Genomic DNA, 23052 nt, shown 5'->3' on the forward strand with positions numbered 1-23052 from the left:
AGCTGTTAGAACCATGCGCTGTGCTTCTCTGACACATTTATGGAAGATGTTTGTTAGAGTCACAAAGAAGGGGGTATGTGAAACCAATGAACAAACAAACCTAGATTAACCAATCTTTGACAATGTCACCACTCAACAAAAGAAAAAAAAAAGGATGTAATGGTCTAAGACAAGGTATAATGAGCAAGGCCCCATAACAAACCCTCTAAGTGGACGATTCCATTCTTACCTTTATCACGATCATAGAGCAAATCTTCTGTTGAGCAAGGGCTACCATCCTGGGATTCCGGGGGACAAAAAGGGGAGATACAGGGTGAATGACTGCTGCAGCTACTGCTGCGCTCCTGGACAGAAGGAGTCTGAGTGTCAATGCTGCGAGTACTACTGCTCCGGTAATGAGCAGGGAGTGGAGCTCTTCGACCATCTGGTATGTCCAACGGCTGTAAGAGGAATACCATTAAACATCCAAATGCTGGTGCATACATTCATCTACATAGAAAGCGCATGGTATTTCCTTTGATTTCCTATTCCACCACTACTGACCCAATTTATTCTTCAAAGGCTAAAGACCAAGCTTGTATCTTAAGCTAATTTCTATATATGTTACCTTTATTAAACTAAACATTTCTTTTAAAACAAATTGTTGGCCTTAAAAATTCCATAGCTCACTGTATGTACCTGTAGGTCAGCACATCCCACAAAACTCTTCAAGGACAGCAGGAGTCCTGTGCCTGGTACTACTCCTGGCACATGGCAGATATTCAGTAAACATTTGCTGAATGAATTAACAAAGCTAAAAAAAAAAATCACTTTGACTTGCTTGCAAGAAAAAGTGAAATCTCATATTCACAGGTACAGATTTTTCTGTTTGTTCTTCCTTCCTATTTTAATTTTTTAGAGGCCATGAACAGAACTATAGTTTCTATTTCCTTTGCAAATGATCCAAAATTTCTAATAAAGAGGTTTATTCTATTAGTAATCAATAGAGGTTATTAATGTAACTCAGAAGAATTTTAATATTAGAAAAATTTGGATATAAAATTATACTAATTTGGTATCCAGCTAAGTAGGACTACTCATAATTTTCCTCAGTTTGAATACCTTGTTCTCAGTAGCTGAAAGAGAAAAAAGGAAACCATCATAGAGGCATACATTTTGGACCTGAGGGTACCTCAGAGCTCACTGGTCCATTGTTTTGTTTTCACAAATGAGGAACCTATAGTTCAGTGACACAGCTAATTAAGTGGCATCAGAGATGCTGCTGCAGTGGGCTCTTTCTACTTTACTACTCTGCTTCTGTAAAAATACATCTTACTCCATATTCTTCATTTGTGCGCTAACAAAGTGAGGTTAAAGAGTAAAATTCTCTATATTAAGTTACTATATAATTGAAAATATTTGCTGTTATTAAACACACAGGATTGCAATGCTAGGGAAAAGAACCAATATGCTGTTAATTTATTTATAACTTATTTTCACTATTTATTGTGTCTACTGCTCTTACTCTGATCATTGTCATTTCAGAGATTTTAGAAATACTGTCCAGAGGGGAAATGAAGGGAGGTAAAATCAGGTGAGATTCAAAACCTATCAATATTTTCTATACCAAACAAGTGAAGGCTGAAATCCGAAATTTTGCAAATGAAAACTTCATTTAGAGTTCTGTCCCTGCTGCCCCTGGACTGGAGAAGAAACAAAGAGGCTGAGGGCTTTACTTGCACTGCTAGCATGGCATACTCACCATACAGAGAGGAGCCCACCTCCTCCCTGTGAGCCCTCGGCACCCCACCTTTCATCTGGTGGGGCTCCTGGCTCAGGCCAGCAGCACAGCTGCCCCACCCCCTGGCTGAACATCCTGGTAGCAGCGGATCTGTGTTTCTGAAGTGGAGGTCCCAGACGCAACCAAAAGACCCTCTGCCATTGCCACTGCAGTGGTACTCCCCTTGCTACCCTTGGACTAGGAAAGGAGCAAAGACCCTGGGTGCTTTAACCACACCTCCAGCAAGCTGCCACTGCCCTAAGAAGAGGTCAGTCTGTCTCCCCCAGGATCCCCCCAGCTTGAGCCTACAACACAGCTGTCCTACTCCAAGCCAATCATACTGACTGGCAGCAGTTCTGCATTTCTCTGGGGTGGACCCCAGGGACGAGTGAAAGGCCCTCTGCCATAGCCACTGCCAAGGTCCCTTCCCCTGCTGCCTCCAAGCTGAGAGAGAACATAAAGCCTTAGCTCACCCCAGGGCTGAAGCCTGGGAGTGCCAAGTTGAGATCTGCAGCCAGCACTTGAGTGGGAGAGGAGCCCACACTTTCAGAGCACTGAGAGGGAGCACAGCTGTAATCATGAGGAAATACAGAAGAGCCACGTGGCTGAGCAAGAGCTTACCTACTGGCCATTACGCTTAAGGGCCATCAAACTTCAATCACAGTGCAAACTTCAATACAAAAAATACTTTGCTAATAAACCCCCCTGTGAAACTAAAGACAATAACTCAGCTACAAATAAAAACCTTGTACAATGCCTCAGACTCTAAAAACATCCAGAAAAGTCAACCAACTGTACAAATTATGCCACGGTTGAAGGAACATTAGCCCACACAGGTGAGAAAGAACCAGTGCAAGAAATCTGGCAACTCAGAAAGCCACAGTGTCTTCTTTCCTCCCAATGACCATATTAGTTCCCCAACAAAGGTTCTTAAACAAGTTGGAATGGCTGAAATGACAGAAAGATAGAATTCAGAATATAGAAATGAAGGTCGTCAAGATTCAGAAGTAAGCCAAAACCCAATCCAAGGAATCTAATGATTACCATAAAATAATACAGGAGCTGTTTGATGAAATGGCCATTATAAGAAGGAACCAAACTGATCAGAGAGTTGAAAAACACACTACAAGACTTTCATAATGCAATCCCAAATATTAATAGCCGAATAGACCAAGCTGAGGAAAGAATCTCAGAGCTTGAAGACTGGTTCTCTGAACTAAGTCAGATGAAATTTTTCTTCCTTTTTTTTTTTTTTGAGATGGAGTTTTGCTCTTGTTGCCAGGCTGGAGTGCAATGGCACAATCTCGGCTCACTGCAACCTCTACCTCCTGGGTTCAAGAGATTCTCTTCCCTCAGTCTCCTGAGTAGCTGGGATTATAGGTGCCCACCACCATTGACTGGCTAATGTTTTGTAATTTTGGTACAGATGGGGTTTCACCACGTTGGCCGGCCTGGTCTTGAACTTCTGACCTCAGGTGATCCACCTGCCTTGGCATCCCAAAGTGCTGGGATCACAGGCATAAGCTACCATGCCTGGCCAAAAAGAATTTTTTTAATGAATAACAGAGAATGAACAAAGCCTCTGAGAAATATTGTACTATGTAAAGAGACTAAATCCACGATGCACTGGCATCCCTAAAAGCGATGAGGAGAAAGCAAGCAACTTAGAAACCGTATTTCAGGATATTGCCCATAAAAATGTCCCCAACCTCACTAAAGAAGCCAACATTCAAATTCAGGAAATGCAGAGAACCCCTGCAAAATACTACACAAGAAGACCATTCCCAAAACACATAATCATCAGATTCTCCAAGGTTGGAATGAAAGAAAAAATGTTAAAGGCAGCTAGAGAGAATAGGCAGGTCACCTACAAAGGGAACCCCATGAGGCCAACAGCAGACCTTTTAGCCAAAATCTTGCAAGCCAAAAGAGATTGGGAGCCTATATTCAGCATTATTAAAGAAAAAATTTCCAAGCGAGAAGTGCATATCCAGTCAAACTAAGCACATAAGCAAAGGACAAATAAGATCCTTTTCAGACAAGCAAATGGTAAGAGAATTCATTACTACTAGATCTGCTTTACAAGAGATCCTGAAAGGAGTGCTAAATCTGGAAAGGAAAGAACATTATCAGCCACTACAAAAACACAATTAAGTACACAGTATAGTGACACTACAAAGCAACTACACAATTAAGTCTGCATAATAACCAGCTAACAACACAATGAAGGATCAAATCTGTACATATCAATATTAACCTTGAATGTAAATGGATTGAATGTCCTAATTAAAAGGCACAAACTGGCAAGCTGCATAAAGAAGCAAGACTAAACGGTAGGCGTCTTCAAGAGACCAGGCTCACATGCAAAGACACCCATGGGGTCAAAATAAAGGGATGGAGAAAAATCTACCAACCAAATGGAAAACTGAAAAAAGCAAGGTTGCTATTCTAATTTCAGACAAAACAGACTTTATACCAACAAATATCAAAAAAGACAAAGAAGGGCAGTATATAATGGTAAAGGGTTCAATTCAACAGGAAGACCTAACTATCCTAAATATACAGGCACCCAACACAGGAGCACCCAGATTCATAAACCAAGTTCTTAGAGACCTACAAAGAGACTTAGATGCCCACAAAATAATAGTGGGAAACTTCAACATCCCACTGCCAGTATTAGCCAGATTGCTGAGGTAGAAAATTAACAGAGATGTTCAGGACCTGAACTCAACACTTGACCAAATGAATCGAATAGACATCTACAGAACTCTTCAACCCAAAACAATAGAATATACATTCTTCTCATTACCACATGGCACATAGTATAAAAACAACCACGCCAATGGACATAGAACAATCGTCTACAAATTAAAAAAACTGAAATCATGCCAACCATACTTCTGGACCACAGTACAATAAAAACTGAAATCAATACTAAGAAAATTGCTGAAAACCATATAATTACATGGAAATTAAACAATCTGCTTCTGACTGGCATTTGGGTAAACCATGAAATTAAGGCAGAAATCAAGAAAGTCTTTGAAACTATGGGAACAAAGATACAACATACTAGATTCCATGGGACACAGCTAAAGCAGTGTTAAGAGGGAAATTCACAGCTCTCAAAGTCCACATAAAAAAAAAAAAATCAGATGTCAGATAACAACTTAACATCACATCTAGAGGAACTAGAGAAACAAAAGCAAACCAACTCCAAAGCTAGCAGAAGACAAGAAATAACAAAAATCAGAGCTGACCTGAAAGAAACTGAGATGCAAAAAAAACATAAAAAAGATTAACAAATCCCTGAGTTAATTCTTTGAAAGAATAAGTGAGAGAGACTGCTAGCTAGACTAATAAAGAAAAAAAGATCCAAATAAACAAAATCAGAAATGACAAAGGGGACAGTACCATTGACTCCACAGAAATATAAAAAACCCTCAGAGACTACCATGAACACCTCTATGCGTACAAGCCGGAAAACACAGAAAAAACAGGTAAATTCCTGGAACCATACTACAAACTCCCAAGACTGAACCAGGAAGAGAGAATCCCTGAACAGAACAATAATGAGTTCTGAAATTGAGTCTGTAATAAAAAGCCTACCAACCAGGAAGAGCTCTGAACCACATGGATCCACAGCCAAATTCTACCAGATGTATAAAGAAGAGCTAGTACCATTCCTACCGAAACTATTCAAAAAACTTGAGGGGGAGGGACTTCTCCTTAACTCATTCTATAAGGACATCATCATCCTGATACCAAAATCTGGCAGAGACACAACAATGACAACAAAAACTTCAGGTGAATATCCTTGAGAAAAATAGATGCAAAAATCCTCAACAAAATACTAGTAAACCAAATCCAGCAGCAGATCAAAAAGTGAATCCACCAGGACCAAGCAGAATTTATCCCTGGGATGCAATGTTGGTTCAACATATGCATATCAATAAATGTGATTCATCAAATACAAGTAAAAACGGAAACCACATAATTATCTTAATAGATGTAGAAATGGCTTTCAATAAAATCCAACATCCCTTCATGTTAAAAACCTCCAACAAACTAGGCACTGAAGGAACATACTTCAAGATAATAAGAGCCATCTAAGAAAAACCCACAGCCAATGTCATACCGAATGGGCAAAAGCTGGAAGCATTCCCTTGAAAACTGTAATGAAACAAGAATGCCCTCTCTCACCACTCCTGTTCAACATAGTACTGGAAGTCCTGGCTGGAGCAATCAGGCAAGAGAAAGAAATAAAAGACAGCCAAACAGGAAGAGTAAAGGCACATGATCCCTGGTTGCAGACAATATGATTCTATACTTAGAAAATCCCACAATCTCTGCCCAAAAGCTCCTTGATCCGATAAACAACTTCAGCAAAGTATTTATTAAGAAACAAAATGTACAAAAATCAGTAGCAACTCTACATACTAACAATATCAAAGCTGAGAGCCAAATGAAGAACACAATCTCATTCACAATAGCCATAAAAAGAATAAACTACCTAGGAATACAGCTATCTAGGGAAGGGAAAGATCTCTAGAATGAGAATTAGAAACCACTGCTCAATGAAATTAGAAATGACAATATCAGATGGAAAAACATTCCATGCTCATGAATAGGAAGTATAAATATTGTTAAAATGGCCATACTAGCGCGGTGGCTCATGCTTGTAATCCTAGCACTTTGGGGGGCCGAGGTGGGCAGATCACGCAGTCAAGTAATCAAGGCCATCCTGGCCAACACAATGAAACCCCGTCTCTACTAAAATATAAAATAATAATAATAATAATTAGCTGGGCATGGTGGCACACGCTTGTAGTCCCAGCTGCTCAGGAGGCTGAGGCAGGGGAATTGTTGGAACCTGGGAGGTGGAGGTTGCAGTGAGCCGAGATCATGCCACTGCACTTCAGCCTGGCAACTGAGCGGCAAGACTGTCTCCAAAAAAAAAAAAAAACAAAAACCAAAAAAGCCATACTGTCCAAAGCAATTTCCAGATTCAATGCTATTCCCATCAAATTTCCAATGATGTTCCTCACAGAATTAGAAAAATCTATTTTAAAATTCATATAGAACCAAAAAGGAGCTTGAATAGCCAAAGTAGTCCTAGGCAAGAAGAACACAGCTGCAGGCAACACATGACCTGACTTCATACTATACTACAAGGATATAGTAACCAAAACACGGTACTGGTACAAAAGCAGACATATAGACCAATGGAACAGAAGAGAGAGCCCAGAAATAATACTGCACACCTATAACCATCTGTTCTTTGACAAAGTTGAGAAAAATAAGCAATGGGGAAAGGACTCCCTATTCAATAAATGGTGCTGGGATAATTGGCTAGCCATATGCAGAAGACTGAAACTGGATACCTTCCTTACACCATATACAAAAATCAACTCAAGATGGATCAAAGATTTAAATATAAAACCTGAAACTATAAAAACACTGGAAGATAACCTAGGAATTAAAATTCTGGACCCAGGACCTGGCAAAGATTTCATAAGAAAGATGCTAAAAGCAACTGCAACAAAACCAAAAATTGACAAATGGGACCTAACTAAACCAAAGAGCTTTTGCACAACAGTTTTCAACAACAGAGTACACAGACAACCTACATAATGGGAGAAAATGTTTGCAAACTATGCATCTGACAAAGGTCTAATATCCAGAATCTAAGAAATGAAAACAAATGAACAGCAAAAAACAATCCCATTAAAAAGTGGGCAAATGGCCAGGTGTGATGGCTCATGCCTGTAATTATAATCCCAGCACTTTGGGAGGCCAAGGCAAGAGGATTCTTGAGCTCTGGAGTTTGAGACAAGCCTGGACAAATTAGCAAGACCTTGCCTGTACTAAAAAAAAAAAAAAAAAAAAAAAATTAGCTGGTTGTGATGGGACGTACCTATAGTCCTAGCTACTCAGGAGGCTAAGGTGGAAGGATCATTTGGGCCTGAGGGATTGAGGCCACAATAGGCCATGACTGTGCCACTATACTCCAGCTTGGGCAATGGAGGAAGACCCTGTCTCAAAAAAAAAAAAAAAAAAAAGAAAAGAAAAGAAAAAGAAAAAAATGGTGGGCAAATCACATGGACAGACACTTTTCAAAAGGATATACACATGGCCAACAAGCATATGAAAAAATGCTCCACATGACTAATTATTACAAAATTGCAAGTCAAAACCACAATGAGATACCATCTCACATCAGTCAGAATGGCTATTACTAAAAAGTCAAAAAACAGGCTGGGTGCGGTGGCTCACGCCTGTAATCCTAGCACGTTGGGAGGCCGAGGCAGGCAAATTGCCTGAGCTCAGGAGTTCGAGACCATTCTGGGCAACATGGTGAAACCCCATCTCCACTAAAAAAAAAAAAAAAAAAAAAAAAAAATTTGTCGGGCGTGGCAGCATGCACCTGCAGTCCCAGCCATTTGGGAGGCTGAGGCAGGAGAATCACTTGAACCCGGGAGACAGAAGTTGTAGTGAGTCAAGACTGCGCCACTGCATGCCAACCTGGGCAACACAGCGAGACTCTGTCACCAAAAAAACCAAAACTAAACAAAAAAGCCAAAAAAACAGATGTTGGCAAGTTTGTGGAGAAAAGGGAATGCTTATACACCGCTGGTGGGAATGTAAATAAGTTTAGCCACTGTGGAAAGCACTGTGGTGATTTCTCAAAGAACTCAAAGCAGAATTACCATTCAACTTAGCAATCCCATTATTGAGTATACACCCAAAGAAATATAAATTGCTCTACCATAAAGACACAAGAATGCACATGTTCATCACAGCACTGTTTACAATAACAAACATACAGAATCAACCTAAATGCCCATCAGTGGTAGACTGGATAAAGAAAATGTGGTACATATATACTATGGAATACTATGCAGCCATAAAAAGAATAAGATCATGTCCTTTGCAGCAACATGGATGGTGCTAAAGGCAATTATCCTAAGTAAACTAACACAGGAACAGAAAACCAAATACTATACATATTCTTACTTACAAATGGGAACTAAACATTGAGTACATATAGATACAAAGAAGGGAACAACAGATATCAGGGCCTCTACTTGAGGGTAGAGGATGGGAATAGGGTGAGGATTGAAAAATTACCTCATCAGGTAGTATGCTTATTACCTGGGTGGTGAAATAATCTGCACATGTACAATTTACCTATATTACAAACCTGCACATGTACCTTTGAACCTAAAAAGTTAAAAAACTTCATTTGTCTACAGTATGCTGCTAAACAAAAACTATACCAACTTGACAACAATAACTATTCTACTCTAAAGATAATTTTTAATTATTTATATACCAGTTCATGTTATAAACCAAAAAATGTGAACAAGTTGTCTGGTTAACTATGTTGGAATACTGACACAGTTAACCAGACCATTTTCCTTTTTTGGCTACTGGCCAGTTCATGGTGATTTTTTGATTAATTAAAACTTTGAGGTACACTTAATCATAAATCTAAAACTTTTAAAAATTATAAGTTTGTAGGTTATCCCAGAAAAATTCTGATATGGCTACAATTGAAGTGTGGCTTATTTAAAAGCAGAAGTACCTTACCAAGTTTTTTATTTTAGTATAGTTTTGCTTTTTAAGGATGTTTTTAAGGAATCAGCAAATATGTGAATTATCTCATCCTCTAAAAATTAGACCAAAAGTTTACATCCTTACATTACTGTTCTTAAATTTTACTTGATGTGTAAAGAAAACAGTTTAATGGGCTGGGCACAGTGGCTCATGCCTGTAATCCAAGGACTTTGGGAGGCCAAGGTGGGCGAATCATTTGAGGTGAGGAGTTCAAGACCAGCATGGCCAACATGGTAAAACCCTGTCTCTACTAAAAATACAAAAATCAGCTGGGCATTGTGGTATGTGCCTGTAATCCCAGCTATTCAGGAGGCTGAAGTGGGAGAATCACTTGAACCTGGGAGGCAGAGGTTGCAGTGAACTGAGATTGTGCCACTGCACTCCAGTCTGGGCAACAGAACGAGACCCTGTCTCAAAAAAAGAAAAGAGTTCAATGGTAAACAGGGATGCCATGATGTCCAAAGAGTTCCTTGATGTTGTAATATATTACATATTACATTTATATATATATATTTATATATATGTTGTAATATATATAAAATTATAAACTTAACATGAAATGTTGAAGGAGAGTAAAACAGTACAACCTTTTGGGAGGGTAATTCTGGCAATATTCAAGATTTTAAATGTACAAATGCTATGACCTAGCAATTTCACTGCCAATTTTAAGATGGGGAAAAAGACCTTAAAAAAACATTTCTCCAATGAGAATATACAAATGACCACTAAAGGCTGGGTGCGGTGGCTCATGCCTGTAATCCTAGCATTTTGGGAGGCCGAGGCAGGTGGATGAAGAGGTCAGGAGATCCAGACCATCCTGGCTAACATGGTGAAACCCTGTCTCTACTAAAAATACAAAAAAATTAGCCAGGCGTGGTGGCAGGCACCTGTAGTCCCAGCTACTCTACTCAGGAGGCTGAGGCAGGAGATTGGTGGGAACCTGGGAGGCGGAGCTTGCAGTGAGCTGAGATGGCGCCACTGCACTCCAGCCTGGGGGAAAGAGAGAGACTCCATCTCAAAACAAAACAAAACAAAACAAAACAAAACAAAACACCACTAGCACACGAAAAGATGCTTAACATCTTCAGTCACTAGGAAATGCAAATTAATACCACAATGATACATCACTTCACATCCACTAAGATTGCTATAATTAAAAAAGGACAGATAATCACAAGTGTTGGTGAGGATGCAGAGAAACTGGAATTCTTATACATTGGTAGGAATGGATAATGATGAAAACACTTTGGAAAAGAGTCTGGCAGTTCCTCAAAAGGTTAAACAGAGTTACCATATCAGCAATTCCAACCCTAGGTATACACCCAAGAGAAATGCAAACAGTATATTCACACAAAAATTTGTGTACAAATGTTTATAGAAGCATTATTCACAATAGCCAAAAAGTAAAACAATCCAAATTTCCATTAACTGATAACTGAATAAATAAAATCCATATAACTGATTAATATTTGGCCATAAAAAGAAAGTCACCGATAACAGGCTAAATATGGGTGAACCTTAAAAACACTACACTAAGTTAAAAAAAAAATTCAGTTACAAAAGGCCACGTTGTATGATTCCATTGATATGAAGTCTCTAGAACCACCACCAAAAAATCCGTAAGCAGATTAGTGGCTGCCTAGGGCCAAAAGTATTACAGGGAAATGTGAGACCACTGTGAAAGGATAAAATGTTTCTTTTTGGGATGATGAAAATGCTGTAAAATTGATTGTGGTGACGGCTGTATAACACTGAATCTCTTAAAAACCACTGAATTGTACACTAAATGAGTAAACTGGATGGCATGTGAATTATATCTTAATAAAGCCGTTACTAAAAAACTACTTTTCAGACAGGTCGTTTTATCAAAGAAAAAAAGGATTCAAATATCCCATGTAACCTTACCTTGGATACTTCTTCCTTCCCATTATTTTCTTTAATGAACACCTTTTCTAATTCAGGGCTTATTCCTTCTACATTGCAGGGCACACGTGAAACAGATGATTTTGGCACTGATATATTTGACAGTGGCATAGGAACTGACCTTGATCCAGTAGCCTATGAGATAAGATAAAGGTGGTATCAAATTATTTGTGGTCAAAGCAATTAAGAACTAAGGAGTATGGTAAATATTAAAATTGAATCTCAATGAACAGAGTTATTTCTGACCTTCCAAATACAATAAAAGTTAAGGTGCACATAGAGAAATTTAGGTTCTGTAGTAAGAAAGTAAAATGAAAATTACATAGTCAAAATAATCATTTCAAATCCCTTTATGTAAGTATAAAGGCATAGCTGTATAATGTATATACCTGTTCAGTAGAATGGCAGAATCTTCTGCATTATTTACACTGTTTTCCTTTTTCTATTTCACGGCAACAGCATAGTTGAAGTCACGTAACTTAAATATATCACGTAAGTCCACTGTATAGCTCTGTATGAGTATGTTTAAAAGATGTTTGTTTTCTGTATAGTGACAATTACCTTCTAGTACCTTCCATTTCCATCTAAGAAAATCTGTTGGATTATTAAGTCATGTGGCAACAATGCTAAGTTCAACAACTCACTTAACAATTTAAAGTCAGGAAACAACAGGTGCTGGAGAGGATGTGGAGAAATAGGAACACTTTTACACTGTTGGTGGGATTGTAAACTAGTTCAACCATTGTGGAAAACAGTATGGCGATTCCTCAAGGATCTAGAACTATAAGTACCATATGACCCAGCCATCCCATTACTGGGTATATACCCAAAGGATTATAAATCATGCTGCTATAAAGACACATGCACACGTATGTTTATTGCGGCACTATTCACAATAGCAAAGACTTGGAATCAACCCAAATGTCCATCAGTGACAGACTGGATTAAGAAAATGTGGCACATATACACCATGGAATACTATGCAGCCATAAAAAAGGATGAGTTCATGTCCTTTGTAGGGACATGGATGCAGCTGGAAACCATCATTCTCAGCAAACTATCGCAAGAACGGAAAACCAAACACCACATGTTCTCACTCATAGGTGGGAAGTGAACAATGAGATCACTTGGACTCGGGAAGGGGAACATCACACACCAGGGCCTACCACAGGGAAGGGGGAGGGATTGCATTGGGAGTTATACCTGATGTAAATGACGAGTTGATGGGTGCAGCACACCAACATGGCACAAGTATACATATGTAACAAACCTGCATGTTATGCACATGTACCCTAGAACTTAAAGTATAATTAAAAAAAAAAAAAAAAAAAAACAAAAAAAAAAAAAAAAGAAAAAAAAAATTTAAAGGCTGTTTTCAAAAGTCCTTGGCAGGAGTTCTCAAAAATTAACTACTACTAATAGTTGTTAAGCAAAAAGTGTAAGACAAGACTTTTGATGCTTAAGGATTTATACAACAGGAAAGAATAAGAAAAATAAAGATTAATAAGGTAAAAATGAAAACAACAAATGACCTCTATCTTACACTGAATCAAGCTGACACACATGATCTGTGATAAGGTAGACTGCTAATCATTGGTTAGAACACTAATAATATTTCCCATACAATGGTGTATTCTTGCCAACTGTGAGTTGCTGCTCATTGATGTCTTTTGTCTCTTATTGATACATGAACATTTTTCATATTGAGGTTTTCACTCTTTTTCATATATTACTATCAAGTATTTTTTCAAATACTGTTGACCCTTGAACAACATGGGTTTGACCTGTGCGGGTGGACTTACATACAGATTTTCTTCCACCTCTGCCACCCCGAGACAGCAAGACCAACCTCTCCTTTTTTCTCCTCCTCAGCCTACTCAACGTGAAGACAATGGGGAGGAAGACCTTTATGATGATTCATTTCCACGTAATGAACAATGAACATATTTTTTCTTTCTTATGATTTTACTAATGATCATTTCTTTTCCCTAGCTTACTTTATTAAAGAATATAATACATAATACATGAAACATACAAAATATGTTAAGCGACTATTTTATGTTATCGGTAAGGCTTCTGTGCAGCAGTAGGCTGTTAGTAGGTTAAGTTTTTGGGAACCCAAAAGTTACAAACAAATTTTCAACTGCATGAAGGTCAATGCCCCAATCCCCATTGTTGTTGAAGGGTTAACTGTATTTTATCAAATAGGTAATCAACTTTAATCAAATATTTTTCTTTCTGGATTTTTATGGTTTTTCATATTTAAATACTTAATCTATCATGATTTATTTTTGTGTATGGTGTAAAGTCTTAGTATTCTTTTCCCCACACAGTAATCCAACTGCCCCAACATTTCTTTATGGATTCTGTATTTGATTTCCTGGAGCTACTATCTGATAATCCCTAGACAGAGTGCCACTTAATTGCTATAATTTTATATTATATTTTCATATCTTTTAGGAAAAGTCCTTTCAAATTTTCTTTTCTATTAATGGGCACTGCTTTTTCATTGACCTTTGAAGACTACTTTTCAAGTAATAAAAACAATTCATTTAAAATTTGCACTGGAACTCAAAACAATTTCAGGTAAATTGCTATTTGAAAAATACTGAATCTTCCCATCTATTAATGTGTTAAGATTTATATTTCATGTTCTCAAAGATGTATAGTTTACATATTTCTTGTAAGTTTGATTCCAGGTATTTTATATTTTTATCATATTTTCAAACATGTTATTACTAATACAAGAGGAAACTGAATTTGTGTTACGTTTATATTTTATCTAGTCATCTAGTTTCAGTTTTCCCCTTTTCATTATGGAAAATTCCAATCATAAACATAATTCAATAGAATAACACAATAAACCCCCAGGTACACATAATCTGGCCTCAAAAATTATTTACCAATTTGTTTCATGTGAACAACCCTTTTTGGTTTTTAGAATATTTTAAAGCACATTCTAGACTTCATATTCCACCTACAAATATTTCAGTATGTATAGCAAAGGATAATAGTTTTTAAGAATAATCACATGGCAAAAATTCAATGTAAAATTGAACAACTGTGTAAGTCTTCTTTGTTAAGTCAATGAGTCAACTGATCTAGTGTAAGTGCTTTGGTATCCTAGAGAAAAACTGCTTGAAACACAAACAGTATGTTAATTCTATCAGATTAAGAAGAAAAAGGAAGGCATATAAGAATTTTCACTTCAAATGTCTCAGGCTTGCCAGTTTGTTTTACAGCTTTAATGAGGTATAATTGGCATACAATAAAATTCTCCCATTTTAAGTATGCAATTTGTTGAGCTTTGATCATCCAAAAAGTTTCCCTAGGGCCTCTCTGTGGTCAATCCGCATCTCTAAAACTTTGTTTTGATAATGTTGCCTTTTTGAGAATTTAATATAACAAATCATACAGTATGTAGCCTTTTGCTCCTGATTTCTTTCACTTAGCATGATGTTTTTGAGATTCAATCATGTTATTCCGTGTATCAGTAGTTCCTTCCATTTTACTGCCTAACAGTATTGCATGGATGCAGGGTTTATGAAGTGTTTATCCACTCATGACTTGATGTTTGTCTGTTTCCATTTTTTTCTTTTTTTTTTTTTATTATACTTTAAGTTTTAGGGTACATGTGAACAACGTGCAGGTTTCTCACATATGTATACACGTGCCATGTTGGTGTGCTGCACCCATTAACTCGTCATTCATATTAGGTATATCTCCTAATGCTATCCCTTCCCCCTTCCCCCTCCCCACAATAGGACTCGGTGTGTGATGATCCCCTTCCTGTGTCCAAGTGATCTCATTGTTCAATTTCCACCTATGAGTGAGAACATGTGGTATTTGGTTTTCTGTTCTTGCGATAGTTTGCTGAGAGTGATGGTTTCCAGCTGCATCCAAGTCCCTACAAAGAACACATACTCATCCTTTTTTATGGCTGCATAGTATTCTCTGGTGTATATGTGCCACATTTTCTTAATCCAGTCTGTCACTGATGGACATTTGGGTTGATTCCAAGTCTTTGCTATTGTGAATAGTGCCGCAATAAACATACACGTGCTTGTGTCTTCATAGCAGCATGACTTACAATCCTTTGGGTACATCCCCAGTAATAGGAGTGCTGGGTCAAATGGTATTTCTAGTTCTAGATCCTTGAGGAATCGCCACACTGTTTTGCACAATGGTTGAACTAGTTTACAGTCCCACCAACAGTGTAAAAGTGTTCCTATTTCTCCACATCCTCTCCAGCACCTATTGTTTCCTGATTTTTTAATGATTGCCATTCTAACTGGTGTGAGATGGTATCTCATTGTGGTTTTGATTTGCATTTCTCTGATGGCAAGTGATGATGAACATTTTTTCATGTGTTTGCTGGCTGTATGAATGTCTTCTTTTGAGAAGTGTCTGTTCATATCCTTTGACCACTTTTTGATGGGGTTGTTTGTTTTTTTCTTGTAAATTTGATTGAGTTCTTTATAGGTTCTGGATATTAGCCCTTTGTCAGATGAATAGATTGCAAAAATTTTCTCCCATTCTGTAGGTTTACTGTTCACTCTGATGGCAGTTTCTTTTGCTGCACAGAAGCTGTTTAGTTTAATTAGATCCCATTTGTCAATTTTGGCTTTTGTTGCTGTTGCTTTTGGTGTTTTAGACACGAAGTCCTTGCCCATGCCTATATCTTGAATGGTATTACCTAGGTTTTCTTCTAGGGTTTTTATGGCTTTAGGTGTAACATTTAAGTCTCTAATCCATCTTGAATTAATTTTCGTATAAGGAGTAAGGAAAGTTTCAGCTTTCTACTTATGGCTAGCCAATTTTCCCAGCACCATTTATTAAACAGGGAATCCTTTCCCCATCCCCATTTCTTGTTTGTCAGGTTTGTCAAAGACCAGATGGCTGTAGATGTGTGGTATTATTTCTGAGGACTCTCTTCTGTTCCATTTGTCTATATCTCTGTTTTGGTACCAGTACCATGCTGTTTTGGTTACTGTAGTATAGTTTGTAGTATAGTTTGAAGTTAGGTAGCTTGATGCCTCCAGCTTTGTTCTTTTGGCTTACGATTGTCTTGGCAATGCGGGGTCTTTTTTGGTTCCGTATGAACTTTAAAGCACTTTTTTCCAATTCTGTGAAGAAAGTCATTGGTAGCTTAATGGGGATGGCACTGAATCTATACATTACCTTGGACAGTATGGCCATTTTCAGAATATTGATTTTTCCTATCCATGAGCATGGTATGTTCTTCCATTTGTTTGTGTCCTCTTTTATTTCATTGAGCAGTGGTTTGTAGTTCTCCTTGAAGAGGTCCTTTACATCTCTTGTAAGTTGGATTCCTAGGTATTTTATTCTCTTTGAAGCTATTGTGAATGGGAGTTCATTCATGATTTGGCTCTCTGTTTGTCTGTTACTGGTATATAAGAATGCTTGTGATTTTTGCACATTGATTTTGTATCCTGAGACTTTGCTAAAGTTGCTTACCAGCTTAAGGAGATTTTGGGCTGAGACAGTGGGGTTTTCTAAATACACGATCACGTCATCTGCAAACAGGGACAATTTGACTTCTTCTTTTCCTAACTGAATACCCTTTCTTTCTTTCTGTTGCCTGATTGCCCTAGCCAGAACTTGTTGTTGAACAGGAGTGGTGAGAGAGCCATTTTTTTTAGTATTATGAATAATGCCTCTGAGAAGATTAATGTACAAGTCTTTGTGTGGACATATGCTTTTATTTCTCATGGATTGATACCAAAGGGTGAAAATTCTAGGTTGAATGGTCAGCATATGTTTAACTTCTTAAGAAAATGACAAAATGTTTGCCAAAGTAGCTGTACCTTTTTGTGTTCCCACCAGCAATGTATGGCTGTTCTGGTTGTTCCACATCCTCATCAACACTTGGTATTGTCAGTAATTTTCATTTTAGCTATCCTATCATTTGTTTTAATAGTCTAGTTAATTCACTTTGATTTTCTAAATATATAATATCATATGTAAGTAGTAATAATTTTTTCTTACTGCGCTGTTCTAGAACCTCTAAACCACTAGAAAATAATATCAATAATTACAGACATCCTTGACTTGATTTTTTAACAATTACGCTACTAATATTTTATTGTTAGGATCTTACTGTATTTGCAGTTAGTCACATTAGGAAATATCCTATTTTTAGTAAGAGAGTTTTTCTTAATCACAAGATACTGAGTTTTTATCAAGTGTAATTCAGCATCTAAAAAATCAAATGTTTTTTCTACTTTGGTTTCCTGATGCAATGAACTAAATTAATACATTTCCTAATGTTGAATCACCCTTATCTTTGTGAAGCAAACTCTAATCGGAGTTTGTTTTGATATACGGCGTGGGTTTCTTCTGTTACACGACTATTTGGTTCCACGGGATATGTTAGTAATTATTTCTAAGGTAAAATAAAAACATTAATCCTCAATTTCTTCATATGTAAAATAGGGATAAAATACATAGAGATACAGAGAAACATGGGTAAAGGAACTGTTAGAAAGATTGAATGAGATAATGCCCATTGTTGCTCAATAAGTGAAGGAAGTAAAGGTTTCAATCCAGGTCAGTATCATCCTTGAGACCACTATCCTCTGTTTTATCTGTTATTAAGAGAAGGCTATCCATTGAGATGGATTCTCACTCTGTCAGCCAGGCTGGAATGCAGTTGCATGATCTCGGCTCACTGCAACCTCCGCCTCTCGGGTTCAAGTGAGTCTCCTGCCTCAGCCTCCCGAGTGGCTGGGATTACAGGAACCCACCACCAGTCTGGCTAATTTTTTTTGTATTTTTAGTAGAGATTGGGTTTCACTATGTTGGCCAGGCTGGTTTCAAACTCCTGACCTCAAGTGATCCGCCTGCCTTGGCCTCCCAAAGTGCTAGGATTATAGGCGTGAGCCACCATGCCCGGCTGCTTTTTTTTTTTTTTGAGATGGAGTCTCACTGTTGCCCAGGCTGGAGTACAGTGGCATGATCTTGGCTCACTGCAAGCTCCGCCTCCCAGGTTCACGCCATTCTACTGCCTCAGCCTCCCAAATAGCTGGGACTACAGGTGCTCGCCACCACGGCTAATTTGTGTTTGTATTTTTTTAGTAGAGACGGGGTTTCACTATGTTAGCCAGGATGGTCTCGATCTCCTGACCTCATGATCCACCTGCCTTGGCCTCCGAAAGTGCTGGAATTATAGGCGTGAGCCACCAAGTCCAGCCGCCTGACTGCTTTTTAATAATCTTTTTATAACAATTTAACAAACTAGTAATTTAGTAGAGCTAAAGATTTATGGCTTTTTTTAAATGCTGAAATGATGAATTCTCCTCCTCAAAGAACTAAAAGTAATTATTCAAATCTGGACAAGAAGAAGTTAGCCTACCTGAGTATGACTGATTGTTATATGGTTGCCATGAAGAGGTGACTGGCGATCTTTCTCCTTACTGTGACGACTACTCTGTTTACTGCGTTGTAGTTGCTGCCTCAGTTTGGCGATCTGCTTTGGGGGCAGGGAAAGAGAAGCAAGAAGAGAATAAAAGTGAATACCAAATTTTTACATTTATTTCTTCAGTTTTGGGGTATTGATTAAAAAAATTTCAAGTTTCTAAGAAGAGACAGTATTTCACCACAAAGATTTACCCTTGCAAGTTTTTAGGATTAAGATTATTAAAAATGAGAAATAAATATATACTACAAATGCTTCACTTTTACAAATTTTAATAGTGTTATTGGTAAATATGCTAACTACATTTACCCAGATTATTTCAGATTTTACCTTTGTAACATCAGAAATATCTTCCTATTTGAAAACCTTTCATAAGATGAAAAACAGCATTTCAAATGCCTACTGATTAAAGTTAAACCTGAATTCTAAACATAGGCACATCAGTTTCTAAGTTCCTGTCTTACATAAACAAAATGGATCTGGTTTATCAATTACTAAACACTTTAAAATTGTAAATCCCATGATGTTGCGGAGAATCAAAGCTATTTAGTATTAGTAAATTATTAATATATTACTATATATATTACTCTTCAATCACAAAACCTATAAAAACAAATATAATTTAGGGTATATTGTCCTAAAAGGAAGGTTCACACTTCCCTGGTTTCACAGAAAAGTCATTACTATAATATGACCTGGAATTCATTAAACTATTTACATATTTTAGGTGATATAAAAAAATTTCTGGATATTTTAAAGGAAACCATTAACAATTTGGGAGAAGTCATTTAATATTGGTATTATTTTCCTTGTAGAAAAGATGATGTTAGTCAATTAATAATTATTCCCTGAACATCTACGATGAGCCCAGAGAGATACAACAAAGATACAATGTATTACAAAATTATCTAAATATTTACCTTGAATAACCATGGCAATATAAAGCACAATAGGAAATTACTATTAAAGCCTATAAATGCTCAAGGGTAAAAGTATATAGGTTGCTGAGAAAACTAATGTTTACCTATGGTTAACAGTAGAAGAGAAAACAATATAGAAGAAAATGAAGCATCCAAACAAGGAAGAATTTATATCCTTTCTTTTATGCTGAGATCTTTAGATGCCTTTAAGTTTTTTAAAGCTCTATGTAGCTTATGGATCTCTCATAAAATGTGCTTGCAAAAGATGTACAAATAAGATTACGTTAATATTTGTGTTCCTTCCTCTCTGTTGAACTGATATAATTTTCTTGCAGAGAACATTAATTTTCATAAGAAAATGATCAAAATTAGTAGGTAATTAATATAAATCAAGAACAACAATTCTCTATGATAAAAAAGAAATAGGATTTCATACTGTACAATTCATTTAATTAGGACAGAGGTATAAAAGCAAAACCAGAAAAGCCTATATGAAAGAGCTCAGAATGCCTAGAGATTAAAAATATAATTTGTACTTGCTCATTTAAAAAATATTTAAAAACCTTAAAATTGATAAATAATTATTAGTCAACCTATTTTTTCAAGGCTTCTGAGATGTCAAAATAAGCCAGAAAAGTTTTGTTCTAAGCCGACTTAATAAACCCTTGAAGACAAAAAGCCTACATCATGCTACAAACCTTACTTCACTTAGATTACCGACCTAAATAATACAATCGTATAGCTTTTCACATGTACTGTGAATTCCAAAGACAGACCTTCTTTGGGATATAACATAGTTATGCTCATGTTTACAATTCAGTGGGAATTAGGATAAAAGTCCATCTTCCTAAATCTATATTATATACTTGGCATATTTCAAATTCTAGTCAAGAAGCATGTGAGAAGCCTTCTTTCAACTTGAAACAGGTCCCAATTACACTAGCTCCAAGGTTTTAAAAAGTTAGGGAAGAAGTCAGCTGGGTGCAGTGGCTCACACCTGTAATCCCAGCACTCTGAGAGGCCAAAGTGGGTGGATCAGGAGTTCAAGACCAGCCTGGCCAACATGGTGAAACCCTGTCTCTGCTAAAAAAAATACAAAAATTAGCCAGACGTGGTGGTGTGGGCCTGTAATCCCAGCTACTTGGGAGACTGAAGCAAAAGAATTGCTTGAACCTGGGAGGGGGAGGTTGCAGTGAGCCAAGATCCCACCACTGCACTCCAACTTGGCCGACAGTGCGAGACTCTGTCTCAAAAAAAAAAAAAAAAAAAAAACATGAAAAAGTTAGGAAATACGTCGTGATCCTGGGCCACAAGGAATAAATAATAACTATATATAGAGAAATTAGCATAGTCACAAAGAAAAGATTAAAGCATTTATGAAATTAAATGAAGAAAAACCAGAAACTGGCCTTACTTAACATCTGAGAACCAGAAACACATTTTTTGAAAACTTAGTAACATCAGCTCTGTTTACTTGCTATTTTTGTCCTATTTCCCCCACTACTGTTAACATTTTAAAAAATAAATAAATAAATAATACAAAACCAAAACCCTCATCCTCAAAAGACTGGCTGAGCACTTTTGCCTCAAGGACTGAAGAAGACAGAAATCTTTCTCAGAAAGAATTATATTCCACCATAGAGCAGGGAAATGGGAAATCTTAACAGGACTAAGTGATGGCACTGAGAAAGGAAGCAGGATTTGGGGGCTTTGGGAAAAGAAGAAAAAAAGAAGGGAGCTAGCCTAAAACCAGGAAAAATGTTATAGGTTATCACTAGCAAGAGACCTGGTGTCCTCAGTTCATCCTTCTTATCCACAGGTACCACTGCACCATGATACAAGCACAACCATCATAAGTAGCTGGAAAGAGAAGTAATCCTTATTTCTAGTGTTAGGACAACGTGGGAAGTATGCCACTGCTACCCTAAGACAGACCGCTAAACAATATGTGCTATAGAAAGACCACCCATTACATACAGTGGTTAAGGTCTCTCTATCGCACTACTATAGGTTGGTTTCTAAACCAAGATGCCACAGAACAGTGTTTCAGTGGGAAAAATACATCCTGGGTGTGAGACATCTAACTGATAACCAAACTTTTAAGACATAACCAACTCAAAACTAGGAAATTAATTTTGGAAGTTAGCTCCCCACAACTTAAGAACAACCTTTTGAAAAGAGAAAATCCAATACATAAACTATAATAATTTGTATTCAATAGTTAGAAACTCTGAATATTTAAAGATAACCTGCCCTAGGGTGCCATCTTTGGTTTGCGGTTTGAGTGTTAAGCAAGCATTAAGGCACCAGACTGAGGGGTAAATTCAGGCCAGACCAAGTTCTACTCAGCAAGCTGTAGCCTTAGCAGAATACTCAGGCTACCTGAAAGAAGACTTTTCCTTCACTAAAAGACACTGCCCTTAAAAAAAAAAAAAAAAAAAAAAAAAAAATCTTATGCTAGTGGGGCTGCATCTACTTAGAGGGAGTGTTTTTATCTAATTCACACAAAGGTGACCTATAGGGTAGCACCTGTCCAGAACATGGTGACTAAAGCTAAAATTCTATTTAACAGGAACCAAAAGTAATAACTAAAATTCTTTTCATCTTTGAAAAAGAAGTCAGAGACACCATTAGAATAAAAAGGCAGACCATATACTGGGAAAAGATATTTACAACACATATATCCAATGAAGAATTCATATCCACAGTATGTAAAGAACACCTACAAAGCAATAAGAAAAAGTCTAAGAGTAGGCAAAAGACTTGAACAGGTACTTAGCCAAAGAGAATATCCAAATGGTCAGTATGCATAAAAAAGGTGCTCAACATCATTCTAATGAGGGAAATATAAATTAACACCCATCATAATGTCTAAACTTAAAAGACGACAAAACCAAAAAATGACAAAGACATCAAACAACTGGAACTCTCCTTCCATTGCTGGGGGTGAAGGGTGTTCTTTTATTTTAACATAGTAGCCTTGACCACAGAAGATTTTCTGGGGAAGTGCTTATATCCTCAATAGCTATTGTCACTCAAGGTAATAGCTCAAGAGCAGAAAGCAGAGACCTGACTCAAATTAGGCAAAAATTCTTAGTTCAGTTACCTGGATGGAGAAATGAATGACATGCCCAAGTCTGTAATTAGGTTCTAAGGTTCTTAGTAGGAAACAGTACTAACAGAAGAGAGAATCATGCCGATTACTGAAGAGGGCTGGGGAGCTATGCTTCCTGCCTTGCATGGCAAAGAGGAATGAGCTATTGGAAAACAGAAGACCTCTGCAAACATACAACTATGATGTCTATTTCTGTTAATGACATTTCTAACAATTAACAGACATTAGAACACACCCTCTTCATGTAAAGGGATATTCCTATAATAGAAATTCATCCTTT

At 37.3% G+C, this 23052-nt stretch overlaps 1 protein-coding gene across 5 annotated transcripts in view; it reads right to left on the reverse strand.

Moving 5' to 3' along the window:
• The window catches only part of GLCCI1 (glucocorticoid induced 1), a 129206-nt gene that overhangs the window by 17142 nt on the left and 89012 nt on the right, over positions 1 to 23052 (reverse strand). For 2 of the 5 annotated variants that reach the window (XM_023224882.2, XM_023224886.2), the window contains exons 4-6: positions 18675 to 18788; positions 11282 to 11434; positions 230 to 440 (exon numbers count right to left, since the gene is read on the reverse strand). In XM_023224882.2, coding sequence (XP_023080650.1) covers positions 230 to 440; positions 11282 to 11434; positions 18675 to 18788 — 478 coding nt within the window. Of the gene's footprint in view, positions 1 to 229; positions 441 to 11281; positions 11435 to 18674; positions 18792 to 23052 lie in introns of all 5 variants that reach the window. The other 3 variants (XM_023224881.3, XM_023224885.2, XM_023224883.2) reach the window with 2 other exon arrangements.

This window comes from Piliocolobus tephrosceles, chromosome 8, assembly GCF_002776525.5.
Source record: "Piliocolobus tephrosceles isolate RC106 chromosome 8, ASM277652v3, whole genome shotgun sequence".
In the NCBI taxonomy this organism is placed as follows: domain Eukaryota; kingdom Metazoa; phylum Chordata; class Mammalia; order Primates; family Cercopithecidae; genus Piliocolobus; species Piliocolobus tephrosceles.